General features: G+C 32.6%; 1 protein-coding gene across 1 annotated transcript in view; it reads left to right on the forward strand.

Moving 5' to 3' along the window:
- The window catches only part of Cipc (Clock interacting protein circadian), a 439,550-nt gene extending 424,761 nt beyond the window's left edge, over nt 1–14,789 (forward strand). Inside the window, exon 5 of the mRNA XM_069829285.1 lies at nt 3,576–14,789. Within this exon, the coding sequence (XP_069685386.1) occupies nt 3,576–3,843 (268 nt within the window). The 3' untranslated portion in view covers nt 3,844–14,789. The remainder of the gene's footprint in view (nt 1–3,575) is intronic.
- The last annotated feature ends 1,904 nt before the right edge of the window (nt 14,790–16,693 follow it).

The following is a 16,693-nucleotide window of genomic DNA, read 5'->3' on the forward strand; positions in this document are numbered from 1 at the left end:
GTTCTACATGCAGCAGCTATACGAAAATGCTATTGTTCGAAAGCTTAGCAAACCTGACTTTTTTTAACTTTTGCCTACAATCCACAGTGACCTGAAATAGCTATTGCTATCGTCCTGACATTAATACTTGCGTTTTCGCGTTGAAACTCAAAAACTGAAGTTGGATAGGTTCAAGAAAAAGTATTTGGCCTAAAAAAATCCATTCAGAGGGAGTATGTTTCATTATTATGGAAGCAAGTAACTATCAAAAAGACAAGTATTCTTCATTGAAAATAAATCTTAAAAATTTTTGTTTGAACGTCTAACGAACTTAGTTTGCAGCAGCATTTGCTGCACAAGCCACTAGTATGCTATAATTTTAATAGAACAATAGAAAAAAAATTCACAATAATATAGGCCTAATATTGCCCAACATATAAAATATGGACATTGCGATAGTTGTTTTCTTTACAGTCCGTCACGGTTTAATAAACTAGTATGAGAAATGAAGTTTTGCCAATTGGACAGTTAGCAGTTCTGCGCGCGAACGAAACTGGTGCTGCTACCTAGGCGCTCAGTGTAGCAATACTCGCGAAACAAGCTGTAATCAACTGTAGCAATACTCGCGAAACAAACTGTAATCAACTGCAATGTATATTGTTGCTGGGCTAGTTAATAGTTTTATTAATTAGTGCTGTGTTAAAATGTCAGTGTGTATAAATGTGCTGTTTATAATTGCTACAAAATTACAGCATTACAAATTGTTCCAAATCGTACTTTCGATTTCCGATGGATCATAAAACATGAGTCAACAACATTCTTTAGTACGCCTAATTCCTTCATCTTTGCGTTGATAGAAAAATACAAATTAGCTTTTTTATTTAGACCTAATAAATGAATAGAAAATGTATCAGAAATTTTAAGGTTTTATCAAATTAAGTTTTATTGTTGTCCACATGCCTTTAATTATTATACAAGCATCAGATTACTATCAATTTTATCTTTGCAGTTGTCAGCAATACGTATATAAAGCATTATTATAAATTCATTCCTAATATCAGAATTGATTTTGTCTCACTAAACCAAAGAAAAAATATGTAACAATTAATTACGGAAAGTAATATGAAGTATGCAATATTTCTCATAATATGCAGCTTTGATATAAGATAATAATTTTACATTAAATATTATTCAACATTTCATAAGTGTTTCATATATTATTCCAAATTAGTAACTCACGTTTTAAACAATAGTCCAAATTCCGCTATGTTAATATTTGTATTTGTGGGCGTAATTCCACGCTGCTCCGCTAGATGTCAGGTCCGCGATATTTCGCACTCACGTCAATGCTGCTAGTATACAGCTGTCCGGTATTATAATAAGGTATTTGGTTAAACCTCTTGTTATTTTAATACTGTATATTAACGAACTATTTGTAGAAATAGAACTTATTCATTCATTCATTCATTCATTCATTCATTCATTCATTCATTCATTCATAGTTTTCTGCCCAAGGACAGATCTTTCACTGCAAACCCAGAATTCTCCAAGCTTTCCTATTTTCTGCATTCCTTTTTGTTTCCGTTTACGATCCATATATCTTAATGTCGCCTGTCATCTGATATTTTCTTTTGCCCCGAACTTTTCTCCCATTCACCATTCCTTCCAGTGCATCCTTCTGTAGGCAGTTTTTTTCTCAGCCAGTGACCTAACCAATTCCTTTTCCTCTTCCTGATCAGTTTCAGCATCATTCTTTCTTCACCCACTCTTTCCAACACAGCTTCATTTTTTATTCTGTCTGTCCATTTCGCACATTCCATTCTTCTCCATGTCCACAATCCTTGCAGAAACGCAGAACTCGCACTTGCGTAAGTCCTGTTGGCATTAGTGACTTGAAACAATGTCCTTGGAAAATTTCTTTTAGTCTTTGCATGTCCGATCCACTGCGTACATTTTCACTTGCCCACATTTACTTAAAATTCTGTAGTACTCTTCTGGACTTTTCAACACCACATAGCGCCCTTATTCCTTTTCTCTGTGTCCAAATACCCTATCAACAGGTAAATAGGAAAGAGTCTCTGACAAAACTAAAATAATATTCATTTGAAAATGATAGCATGAATTATGATTTGGGATTTGGAAATAATGTTTTCAGTGACTTAGTTGACTTTACAGAAAAAAAAAAAATGATTTTGAGACCTTGTTTCATTGGGACTAAATTGAGTATGTGTATCTCAACCTAAGAGAAGGTAATTTCATAAAAACAGATAAAAAGTAACAATTGATCTTTTTTAAACACCATTATTTTATTAGAGGAGAAAAATTCGCTCCGGGGCCGGGGATCGGCCAAAAAAAAAAATCTTTACGTAGATTCAGTGCATATTACTGTGGAATCCCGGCCACCAAGTCACTCAACTGAGTGTGCTCCTTGTATAATGACTAGGGCTAAGATTTTGATGGCCTATAAATCATGAAAAAATGTCCTAAAAAATGAATTTATGAACTAAAAATCTTTCAAATATGCCTTTAAAAATTCCCTAAAAATTGATCTTACATGATAGGCTTACTAGGAATATTAATATTTAGACTAGTAATTAAATTAAATTCTAGTACCAGTACCAACATTCCAGTTTATTTAATTTTATATAATTTTTCTAAGTAGTAGGCCTACACTTTAATTAATTATTTTATAAGTTTGTAATCAAGATGTATAATTATTTTACCTGATGTAGTTCCATGTAGTCCACCACAAGGCCACTCTTATCCGGAACTAGCAGGTATAGAGGAGTCTATATTGAAGGGGTGGTTGGACTGATCCATTACGTGGGGGTGCACTACGTTAAAATGACAATATTTGTGTAGAAAAACGATTAAAATATTATACAAAATAATGGGTATTAATTGAAAAAAAAAATATGTACAGTAGAGAAAATATCAAAGGAAATAAATAATATTTTACATTAATAATGGAGTTTGTGGCCAAAATTAAATGAAAATACCCCAAAAATTACCGAATAAAACAAAAAATGCTCTTATGAGTTGTAAGAGGTAAAAAATGCAAAAAAAAAAAATGTCATAACAAATATGTCTTAAAACACTCAGTTTATCACATAACATATAAATACTAAAGCAGCTATGTTTCGGCTCACTAGAAAAAAGATGCAATTTCATCAAAATCCTAGCCCTAATAATGACAGTTGACTTAATAGGTTCAGTTCCCGGTGTGGGAGAGAATTTTTCTCCTCTAATATCGATTGTTACCATAACAGACCTATTCTGTAGGACCAAAAAAAAAAAAAAAAAAAAGATCTTTACGTAAACCGTTATTTTAGCTTTCTTTTGAAAAGACATATTAGACATACCGGTATACAAAACACTGAAAGTATTGTTCAGAAAAAATGCTTTTATTTGTAAGTGATCATTAGATGTTATTACCTTAGCACTGGCACATAATAACAGTTATATTTAACTTCGTTCTAACTTGTATTGACATTTCGTTGATAATTCCATTCAGAAATTATTTCATTAATGTAAAGTTTGAATCGTAAGTTAATCTTTGTTTATGACATTACTAATACTGCAATTTTAATCTTTAGGTCTGTGTTGAATAACCCAGAGAATCAAGCAATCCGAGAGCTAACACAAAGAACGAGAAGAAGGTCGAACAGTGAAGACGAAGATGAATATGGTACAAGCATCAAGAGATTGAAAGAGGAGAACAGCATCATCACAATCTCAACCACATCTACTACTGCCACCTCCAATTCCCCTACTTCTCCCACAACTACAACCACGGGTCTCACCTCTGCCACTACAATGGAGCAAGATCCAGTTGTCTCGGAGAGTGACAACAGTGAAAAATGATTCCTGTGTTGCCAACAGGGAAATAATGGTACTCGTCCGAGAAGTGATAGTCTTTTAGCACTTGCTGAAATCTGTTGAAGACTATTGAACGCACTGCATCAGTATCTTGGAAAGGTCAGGACTGCATTTGCTCTCCGTGCAGTGTAACTCGTCTGGACTAATAGACCTGTATGATGCATGGTCTTCGGTAAGGCTTCAATTCCAATCAGGAACGCGAAGTTTGAGGTTGTGAAGCAGTAATGAAATTGCGTTGAAGGAAACAGACTATAGATCGGTTATGTTAACTTCTTAAGCAATAGTTTCACAAATAAATATAGTTCCCAAAGTTGTTTTGTGAGTGGTATTTGAGTTGAGTTGTGTTCCCAGAAGTTCTGCCAATACTACATTCAACTTTCCATATTGCAGTCAGTTCTGAAGTCTGTTTTTAAGGAATTCATAATCAATAATCGTAATAATGAATATCAGTAGATGTTCTGCTCCCATTGGAGTCCTATGCACTTCTTATTGAGTGAAATGTTAATCATGTTCCATTGTTCAGCACAGAAATCTTGTAAAACTTATCTCTGCACTAAGTACCAGTATGTTTACCTCCGCATTTTTGGCGATGTGCATCAACCTCGGTTAAAAGTGTAGTAGCTCCATGGGTTACGAAACTGCGGTTAAAATTTAATTTCTGTACACCATTTGTAATCCCTGGTTGCTTAAATCCGAATAAAGTCTGTGATGGTACACTGTTTCTACAAAGTGACAAAAGAAAAGCAACCATATCTCTGCAAGGATAATAGTCGACATCTGAAAATGACTGCGCTTACTCCATTCCAAATCGAAATGAACGTATCTCATATTATTTTCGCGTTGCATTTGTTTGTCTTTGGACACTGTTATGTTTCTGGATTATATTTCTTTGGTTTTTAATTGTTCAGCCTGCACACTTCTGAATTTGGGAAAGTCCAGCGAATAGGGATTATAAAGAGTGGACACCGCGTCGGTACCTTTGATGTAGCCGGACTGATTTCAATGACCTTCAAGCCAGCTAGAGCGTGAGATTCTGCTTTCTCCCTAGAGTTGGCGCTGACATCACACCAGCTAGCAGTCGACACAGTGGAAATATAACACATATAATTAATACATCTAGGTACATTATGTACTCAAATAAAATAAATTGGATCCATAAAATAATAAATCCGTCATTAACTGTAATGTCTAGACTCTAGAGTTCCTTTATAATGAGAGGTGAGACGTTGACCCGAACAACAATTAAAATATGTGATGATTTGATAGCAGTGAAAATGGAAAAACAAAACTCTTACGAGAAGTAAAACCATATACCTATATTATATTATATACAAATATTAAACGAATTTGATACATAATTTTATAATGTATTAGGCCTATATTATTTTATAATATATTTGAAGCAAAGCGTTACTGGATTATGCAATAAGGTAGGCGATGTTTGAATCCTGTGTTTCAACTCTATTCTCAATTATTATCTTAACCTATGCTCGAGTACACTAACCTCTAGCGCGTGAAAGTAGAACTAAATGTTGGCGCACAGAGAAACAAAACACAGAAAAATTCGCTCAGTGTCCATTCTATGCAACATTCTTCTTGGTTTCAGATGTTGCACATGCACTTTCTCTTTCTGTATCATTATTGTTTGGTTATAGCCTATCCCAGTGAGTCATAAGTACTGATAGACTCAATTTCTAGATTTAAATATATTATATTGAAAAAGCTGGAATATCCTATAGAAAAAGAATGAATCTGGCTGTCGTTTTACTCTACTAGACCTACTAATCACTGGTTATCTCCTTTAACCACTGGAATATGACCAGTTAGAGATTACCGTGGTTAACCTACTGTATGCTTAACCAAGGGTTAGGTGGCAATTTAACCAGTGGTTGGTTACACTAACCGACGTTGATGCACATGACCATAAGTGAGTCCTCTACCAGTATCTATCAGAAACGTACAAAAAAACTGGATTCAATCTGCAAGGTTTCATTTTCATATAACAATTTTACTTTCTTCACATTTTCCTCGATTCTTCCATCGCTAATTATAAGTTACATATAATATAATAATGAGTTGCGGAAATTCAGTGACGTCACGGTAGCCCTTAAAACCTCACAAGTGCCAAGGACCATTTATTAGAAGAGGTCTTGTAGCTGACATTTAATTAAGTTTTTAAAACATCTCACTTCCTTATATATATATATATATATATATAAGACTAGTATTAGTGTCTGCGTGATACAAGGAAAAACTTTGATATGTCTACATTTGTTTTATGAGTAATGGGTCACAAAACATGACTGCAGATGAACTTCCATATAGTCCGATACACCATTGTGTAATCGAAATATTATTTCATTAAAATACCATAATTTTAGGAGAATTTGTGAATCGAGTCATAGAAAGCTAAAAATTTCTATTACGGAATTCTTGTTAACCATTTGCATTAATGTAACTAGTAAATAAATATAGGATGAATCGTAAGTAATGTAATTAATTTCAGGATGTTATTCTTTGAGATATTTCAAACAAAAATGTTCAATACAATTTTGCTCGTTTTTGCTTCCTTTTAGAGATAAAAATTGTTATTGTTATTATCGTCGTTGTTCCTGCAATAACTCCTATGTGACATATTTATCGATTTTCAGATTTTTGCTCTATTAAATGACTTAAATAGTGATGCAGCAAATAATAAGATCCCCTATATGTAATTGTATTTCTTTTGTTTCGAAAATGTAAGAATTCACAGTCTCCTATGTACAGCTGCCATAGGATGAATAAATGTGTTTTTTTCTTCCCACTGAAAAATTTTATATTTTGCACATAGGAGTTATTGCAGGAACAAAGACGATATACAACATTTCATAACGTGTTTTGGGAAAACCATTGATTTAATTCCTAGTATGCTCAGTCAATTTAAGACAACTATGATAATAAATGATTGAAAGAATTTTAGTTTTGTCCTTTTAGATGTGCTAAAATTTGATCCGAACAAATGTAACGTTTTGTTCTGAAAAGCAGTTTTAAAATGTTGCCTATATTTGTTAGGATCAAATTTCTGCACATTTAAAGGACAAAACTGAAATTCTTTCAATAATTTATTATCATAAAACACTGATCTCTTAAATTGACTGACCATACTGGAAATTAAATCAATGCCTTTTCCAAAACACGCTGTGAAATGTTTTATATAAAACAGTTTTTATCTCGGAAAGGAAGCAAAAACGAGCAAAATTGTATTAAACTTTTTTGTTTGAAATATCTCAAGGAATAACCCTCTAGAAGACAGAAAATAGGAAAGATTGGAAAAAGCTGGTTTGTAATGAAATACCTGCCCTCTGAATAATTTCGAGGGAAAAATTGTTCCGGAGCCGGGTATCGAACCCGGGACCTTTGGTTTAACGTACCAACGCTCTACCACTGAGCTACTCGGGAACTCTAACCGACACCGATCCAATTTTTCCCTCTATATCCACAGACCTCAAAGTGGGCTGACAACCGTCAAGCAACCAACTTCGAGTGCACACTAACTCCGTGTGACTTAAATTGTGGTTTTCTGTTAACGAACAGTGACGTGTATTATGCAAATCAAGATTTTCAGGTATAACTCCCTGTAAAGTTGATTTGAATAATTTCGAGGGAAAAATTTACCTGCCCTCTGTTGAGCAGAATACTGAATGAACTTAGGTTCACTCCGTATATTGAAAATAATATAAAACTTTGATAGACTAAGTTGTATTTGTTTGGCTAGGATGTCCATGATTGAGCAATTACACGTTAGAGTGATGTAGTAGTATCACATCAACTTTGAGAAAGAGTGCTAAATGTGGTGAACACTTAGCCTACATACCGGTACCGTATGTATAGTTTGAAGCGTGGAGAAAAGAGAAAACTCCGACGTTTACTAATCTTTGTTTGCTTTGTCTTGTTAATGCTTTTTTCAAGAATATTGTCCTTGTCACGTGATCTGTAGCAACACAAATCTGCTGTCATAGTAGATTAGTAAGTAATACTAAATCTTTTTAGAAGTCGCAGCAGAAAAATTAAAACACCTGGGATTAGTTTAAATAATCATGTCACGAGGATATTTAAGTTAACCTCCAGTTTGAATCCAGTTATGATCTGAATTTAAAAAAATTATTTTAATGAATCTATTGAAAATTATAGTTGTATATATCTATTACGTTTAGCATCTTCAGGGCTGTGATGCCTGATTCAGATCTCAATAAATTTAACGAGAATGTGTATTAATACTGGTATAAGTTATGCATAAAGCATTCTCTTTTTGTATTCAGTACCATAAACAGATCTTCTGTTTTCAATTTTAGTGGCCCTATTATTATATTACATATCTACCTATAATGTTTGACTTCCATTATCCATTTTGTACTGGTGCTGAAATGTGTGGAACTAATTTTTCGAAGAAGTGAATGTATAAACTACAGTCATTTCTTTAAAATCTTTTTAATGTTAACAGAGAAAATAGTTTCTGATCATGAAATGAATAAAGAAGAGGACATTCATGAAGCTTTTCTTTTTTTTTTTTTTTTGTACCAGCGAAATATTAACTCTTTTTGGATCACATTCTAAAACTACTACCGGTATTTGTTTCAACGAGAATGTAGAAAATTATGATGACAGTCATTTATTTGTTGATAAAAAAGAATTGACTGATTTATGGCTATACTGCTGCTTCCCAAACTTTTTCCCTGCAGATATTTGTAGGTTATAAAGAAGATTGCTTTGACTCCTACATTAACAAAAATACACACGATTTGTGGAATTTAAAATTCAAAATACATTACCGTGGACTGTTAATATTATAATAGAATTCATTTTATACAACTGCGGGGCTCAGTGGAAAAGGGATCCATGCCATAAAAATTAAATTTTGTAGGAGAAGCCTTTATTTCACAGAGATTCTCTCTCTACAAGTATAGAAGAGGCATTTATAAATAATTGATTAACTAGCGGACTTACTCGTGTTAATTATGTAAGTTTGTGCTGCTTATAAATGCTTATCGTGTCCAGTAGACACATGCCACAATTCTGGAAGTTCATAAAAGAGGTCCTAGGTGGCAAGATCTGCCGGATTATCGAAGAAACTAAAAATCAACAGGAATGTGGTATGGGCCCCTTTTCCACTGGGTCCCTCAACTGTCAAACTCGCGTTAAAAATTTCTCAATGAATGAGTAATGAAATTTGATGTGACATAAAAGTGAAATCCATTGCTTAACTACCAGATAATTTTAAGTGAGCTCTTATTTGGCTATCTGATTATTGAATTAATAAGACTATTGCTTTTTGTTGTTCATTTTAACACCTATATTAAAACTATAAAACTTTCTTCAGTTAAAACATTGAAAGTGTTAAACATTCTTAAGGAACGATGAAAGAGTAATGGAACGGAGAAAAATTCTCTCCGGCGCCGGGATTTGAACCCGGGTTTTCAGCTCTACGTGCTGATGCTTTATCCACTAAGCCACACCGGATACAACCCCGGCGTTGGATAGAATAGTCTCAGATTAAGTCATATGATGACGCAGAATATCTGCATGGAAATATCATATGTACTTCGGTACATTAAAATAATATATATTCTTAAGGAAGGTAATATACTTTAAATGACAGACGGGCTTGTTTCAACATCAGTATAGTGTCATCATCAGTGTCTGAACTACTGTGGCTCCAGCTGCTCTTGATTTCTGGTGATTGCTTTCGTCAGTGATGATGACAACATACTGATGTTGAAATGGGGCCGTCTGTCATTAAGGTATATTACCCTTTTTTTTTTTTTTTTTTTAATTTCTAACACTTTTAACGTTTTAACTTAAGAAAGTTTTATAGTTTTAATAAGACCCTATTTGATGGATTTCATTATGATAAATATATTCTGTGAATTTGATTGGAAGTGACATACGGTACTTTAACTGGAAAGTATCTGTGGAATTCATGGAAAAATGATTGGGAACCACTGGATTCAACTATGAATGTTCTATTGCAAGCAACAAATTTAATAAAAATATTAAAACCTGTACAATAATACAAGTACCATGTACTCTCTCCGTTCCAAAATATGGTATAGTAACAAACAAAACAAGTGTGATTATTGCGCATGTGTGCACAAAATGTTTCGCGGTGTGGTATTCTGTTCAGTAGTGAAGGGACTATCAGACAGTGCAGTTGTGAATGTTTCTAGTCTCCTGTAGTGCATCAAACTATAATATTTAAATAGTTCATTATGAACAGAAATCAAATGGGCACCTGCTGTGGTGTTCCTGTTGCAGAAAACATAACACCGACCCAGTCAATTTTGAATAGAACATCTAAGGCACAACAGTCGTACAAAAACGGGTTATAATTTATTGCAGTTTTATTTCAATTTTCCTCTCTCAAAACAATTTTTGTTTTTTCTTTTATCAATTTGATATCATACAAAATGAAATGTACCTAATTTTTATGTTTTTCTTATGTTAATTTATCAATCAAATAAGTACCGGTATCTAGAAGAATTGATATCATTGCCATTAAGAACAACTCAGCATACATTCTCGATCCCACCCTCAGATTTGAGACACATGCAGATCAACCGCATGAGGTGGACAGTGAAAAGAAACGGATCTATGAACCAACAATCTCGTTCTATAAAGATAAATATAGCCTGTCCCACATTGATGTGATAGGTCTGATGGTGGGAGCACGAGGTACCATACCCTCCTTCTTTGCCAACAAATGTAAAAACCTGGGGCTAACACACAGCATTGTGAAGGAAATAGCCATTAAGTGACCTCAAAGGATCGGTTCAGATATTGAGAAATCATTTGTATGGGAGTGATAATGGAAATTTCAAGTTATCTTAACCGATGGCTGTTGATTGGTTTAGATATCAATGCCAATAAATCCGTACTATTATTTTTCTCGCGGTATATGGCATTCAAATCATTCTAACCTATCTGATGATATTTTTTCCCCCCTTTCTTAACTGTAAATGAGCACAAATGCTAATTAGGTGTAAATTTTTCTGACATTTCTTACATTCAATTGCCTAACCGTTTCAAATGTACTGTATATCATTTTACCTTTTAGGGTTTGTTTCCAAATTATATGTAATACGCTTTGTCAAATCTGGCAACCTTTTCATAAGGGAAGCTAAATTTATTATTATTATTATTATTATTATTATTATTATTATTATTATTATTATTATTATTTAAAGTTACATTATATTACCGGTACTGAGAACTTTAACAAATGTATACCATATTTTGGAACAGAATTAATAACATCTTTCTATACCATATTTTGGAACAGAGGGAGTAATAGGTATTTTGGCTAAAGTCCATCGTCAAGAACAATATTTTGACGAAGATAGTACTTCTGTTAAGCTCAGTGATTTAGATAGTGCACTGTAATTGTAATGTATTACCTAAGTGTTATAAGTTCATCAAAATTGAAGTTTACATACAATGGCTGTTAATAAATATTCCAAGCATCTTGTGATAAATAGGAAAAAGCTGCGAGATTTTACATGCTGGATAATAATATGCAAGGTCACGAAAGGAGCCATGTAGCCTACATCATCGTTTTATTAACAGCGGTCCTGATTCTGTTAACCCATTGATACACTCTTCACATTTATTTTGGAGTGTAAGTACAATTGGAACCTTACAGATTCTTATGATTCTAGAGACTCACAATAGTAGATTATCAGTTTTCTTGATATAGATCATCGATTGAGCTTTTTTGTCATTACGCTTAGCAAAGTAATATTTCGAAGTACAAATTGGATATGTTGCGTGGTGTAATTCATATTTTGTAACTTAAATACTGGTATATGTATACTTAAACTACAGTCTAGTATATACAGCCACGAAGCTCAATACGTAGTAAATATGCATCCATAGATAGTTGCTAACCACTAGGATCGCTAATATCGCCTCATTACAGACAATGTGAAATAGTACCGACACAGTCGATTGTTCCTAGCAACCTCACAACTCAACCTTCGTGACTGTATATACTAGACTGTGCTTAAACCTCGTTATTCTGGACCCCGATAATGCGAACTTTGCCTAATCTGGAAAGCCAGAAAAAAGAGAGAAAAAAAAAACTTGCGTAAAAATGGGGAATGCAGGTTTTTAAATATGGCTGGAAGCCAACCTTCCCATTGATCACATAGCTTCGTGATGGTTAAAAATGCTTCCATATTGTTGTTTTATCTATCAGCTGTTGTATCAAACACATCTTGTTGTTTGATTATAAATATAAATATAATACATAGGTACTATGTCTATAGCTAGGGTGACCAGACGTCCTCCTTTGTCTGGACATGTTCTCCTTTTTAGGCCTTTGTCCAGGATCCGGGCAGATTAAAAAATCAAGAAATGTCCTACTTTTTATAACTTGTACGCCTGATATTTTGAAATTATCTGATTTGACGCCTTTTTCGAGTAATTTGCCTGTAGGTGGCAGCAAAATCGACAGAATATACTCTTTGCCGACGATCATAACTCTTTCTGCTGCTCCTTGTTATGATCATTGCTCAGAGGTAGCTAGTAAATCGAGAAATCGAGATGCGAATGTAAATCTAAATAGATATTTTCTGTCCTTTTTAATAATTATAATTTCCTTGACTTTCATATGTAACTACAGAACTGTAAAATCATTATTATCAAGTTTTTTCATAATTATTTTGTAATAAAATAGATATTAACATACTTTTAAGTATGATATAAGATTTAAATCTGTACTGTAAATATTTTGTAATAAAATAGATATTGACGTAATTTAAAGTATAATATAGACCACAGCCTAAATCTAAGTACATATTTTCTGTCCTCTTTTTTCGAACAATGTCCTTCTTTTTGAAGCTTTGTGTACTCTTTTTTTTTATCTTCGTGAATCTGGTTATCCTATCTATAGCTTACCCTTTAAATGTACAATAGGCTTCTTTTGTTGTTGTAAACAGAGATTTTGTGCACTTTGTACTGTTCTTTTGGATTGTTTCGGTTAATTCGGATAACTTATCCCCCAAGCAGTCCGGATTAATGAGGTTCTACTATACTTAATCATAATCATAATCAGTGATTATGATTGACTTATAAATATGAAGTTACCGGTGCTTATAACTTAAAAATATTAAGTTACATGAACAAAAAAATGCTATCAAAGCAGGAATTTTCTTTGAAAATAAACAAAAATAATTGGAGATTTGATTTCGAAAAATTATCTAGTGTTCCAGTGGGTTAAAAGATTATTCAGGACTAGCTCATAACATGACAAAGATTATTGCTACAATAATAAAAATGTTATAGTACCTACATAAATAAACTGACTGCATACGGTATCAAACAATAGGTGAGTTTGTTCTTGAAGAACTGTTACTGCTCACAGCTGTTCATTAATATACATGACCTCAGGTATTTCAAGCCGTCTGAGTGAAAGGCTATTATAATCTTATTGGAAAATTACAAATATAGATTAAAGAAGAACATGACAGAAATTCTCTATGCAAATTCCTATTGCATTAATGGAATTTGATTCACCGAATTATTCCCCCCCCCCTCTTGAAACAATGCAATATTCTAAATGAATACTTCATTGTCTAACAAGCAATGATTTAATATTCAAATGTGCACATGCAGAAAATAACTTCAAATTAACTTGGAGAAATTCTGTTATGGCAGTTAATTTAGAATTATATTGCTGATGTGTATGTATGTAGATATGGTGGCTGTATATTTAAAGGAAAGTAGACATTTGTGCAGTTTGGAGAGAGAACCATGCTTCAAATGATGTAATCGAGTTGTGCAATGTAATAATATCTTCCAAAAGTTAAAGAGGCTTGAGAAGTTATTCTATGTAGACCAATGTGTCGACCAAATATTTATGATAATGTTTCATGCTATAAGTTTATAAACATTCAGTTATAGTTTATTGAACTGTTTCTTATAGTGATGATACTATATAGCAAATATAGAATAATGTAATTAAAATTGATCTTAATTAAGTTTCGAATATTTCTTTCTTTTGTATAGACCATTCCAACAAGAGTAAATAAGATTTCAAAATAGTGTAATGTAAATCCGCTTAGTTATTAATACATGGCTTAATTTATAATTTTATTACTTAGCACTGATTGGACAATAATTGTCTCCATCTGAATTAATGCTTTGAAATATGATTTCTAACAAATTGGTTCCCTTTTTTCTGTAGATTTACATAATTTAAAACACATTCTTTCTCAATTTGATTGTCGAATACTTATAGAATTTAATACTAGCCATCATTTCGATTACTTCATGCAAATTTAAATTGTATTGATATCCTTACAATCAGTAGAGATCTTTAAAGTTATCCCCACCCAATTTCATTTCTTTGTACCCCATGAAGTACTACGTTTTACTTCATTCTTGTGTTAAAATGCACAGAAGAAAACTTGTATCAATATTGGTGTACTAATATACTTAAGTTTTCCACTTTTCAGTGTTACTGGTAACAATAAAATTTTTATTATTGTTATTACCTTTTTATAGATTAACAGTCAGTTGTGAAAGTGAGTAAACGTTGTTACTGAACATGTTGAGGAAATTTAATCAAAGAAATTTTGAAATTGTGTTAATAATAATAATAATAATAATAATAATAATAATAATAATAATAATAATAAATTTATGAAAAATAGGAGAGTTTTCAGTAATCTGTATTATTAAATATGTGGTGAAAATAAATATCCAAACATTTAAGTACGACTCATGCATTTTTGTAAAACAAAAATATAAATCAGTTTTCAACTGCATTACTTTTTATGCAACAAAATTACAAAAGATAGCTTAAATTTATTACTTATTGTATGCTGATTGAAAGTTTGTTTTCATTGTTTCAGTGGCACAGTTGTCTGAATAAAGAATACTGCAATTGACTGACATTTGATTATCTCATTTCTTTTATTGATATAAGAGCAAATACCTGGCTGTCAAATAATCTGCAAAAATACTGTTTTATTTGTACAGTCTCACTCCATTATCCATAAATTACAAATATAGGATATCGGTAAGAAAGACATTACTGGTACAAGAATAAGTAATGAAGGTTGTACATCTAGATAATTATACAGTTGTTCAAAAGGAAAGGTGGAGGAATGGAATAATACAATATGGTGTTTATAGAAATATATAGCCCATAAATTAAAAAAATAAGAATAGAGCAGAGAATGATAATCAGAAATTAGTATTTCTGATTTGAATTTCTCTAAAAAATAAAATTATTACAAATAATAAGAGTACAAATTTTCCTTCTTCTCTAAGTTCGTTCATAGTTTTCTGCCAAAGGGCAGGTCTTTTACTGCAAACCCAGAATTCTCCAATCTTTCCTATTTTCCTCCACCTTAGGCTACTCTTAGTTTCTGCATATAATTTATATATATATCTTAATGTTGTCTACTATTTTGAAATTTTCTTCTGCCCTAAACTTTTCTCCTGTTCTCCAGTGCATCCTTCACTAGGCAGTTTCTTCTTAGCCAATGACCCAACCAATTTCTTTTTCTCTTCCTGATTAATGTCATCATTATTCTTTCACATGCTCCATTCTTTTCCATAACCACATTTCAAATGCTTGTAATCGTTTTTCGTCACTTTATCATAATGTCCATGTTCCTGCCCCTATACAATGCTACACTCCGCACAAAGCACTTCACTAGTTTCTTCCTTAGTTCTTCTTCCAGAAGTCTGCAGAAGATGCTCCTTTTTCTATTAAAAGCTTCCTTGGCCATTGCTATCCTCCTTTTGACTTCCTGGCAGCAGTTCACGTTACTACATATATAGTACATTCAAAGTATTTAAAGTTGTCCATTTGCTCTACTGCCTCATTTCCAATTCTCAGATGTACCTTCTTTGTTTTTCTTCTGATAACTATGGTCTTCGTCTTGTTTGCATTTATCTTCATTCCATACTGTTCACAGCTGACATTTAGCTCCAGTAGCTTATCCCTTAGTATCATCTCCTCTTCTCTAAGAAGAAACTTCAAATATATATATATATACTGTTAATGGCTCTGGCAATTATAGCATTTTATGCCACTGTACATTTCTCTCTCCCCTTTCTTTTATCAGTCAACAATTCTGTTGATGATGCTGATGAGTGAATGATTAAAACCTTAACATCTTTCTCTTCTTTTTCTGCCATTATAAAGGTTAGGACAATGACGCTGTAGTACTGATCCGTCCATTTCGTTTCTGGTCATCTAAGGTCTTGTCTTCCAGATAATTTGTATTGTATGGCACATCATTCTTCTTGTTACAACACGTATTCTCTTATTTCTTCAATTATGTTTTCTTCTCTCATCTACATTCTAATATCATCACTCTTGATTATATCTCTTTATATGTACCGTTATTGTTAAAAAAAATTGGTTTTGAAAAGCCCTTTTTGTACTGCTTCCAATCTTCTCCTGTCTTTTGACCTCAAAACTAAAGTTCTACTTCCATATTTCAGAGTTGTCTTAGATAATATTATGTTCTGTAATCTTAATTACACTTCTGTCCTCATGTTTCTACCAAAATGCCTTAATAAAACCATTTAATTTATTATACTGATATTTCTTCTGAAACTTGGTTAATTTATCTTAATATAGCACATCCTAAATATTTAAATGTTAATTTTTTTTTTGCTCATTATCAATTATCTACTGTTTTTGCTCTGGTCATTTCATTTCGTAAAATGGTCGTTAATTTTGTTTCCTTATTCGTTATTCTTTTGTTATATTACTTTATTATTGTATTTAATTGGTATACATTTGTTTGTAAATCATCTTCCCTCCTCTTATTATAATGAA

This window comes from Periplaneta americana, chromosome 6 (genome assembly GCF_040183065.1).
Source record: "Periplaneta americana isolate PAMFEO1 chromosome 6, P.americana_PAMFEO1_priV1, whole genome shotgun sequence".
NCBI classification, from domain to species: Eukaryota; Metazoa; Arthropoda; class Insecta; order Blattodea; family Blattidae; genus Periplaneta; species Periplaneta americana.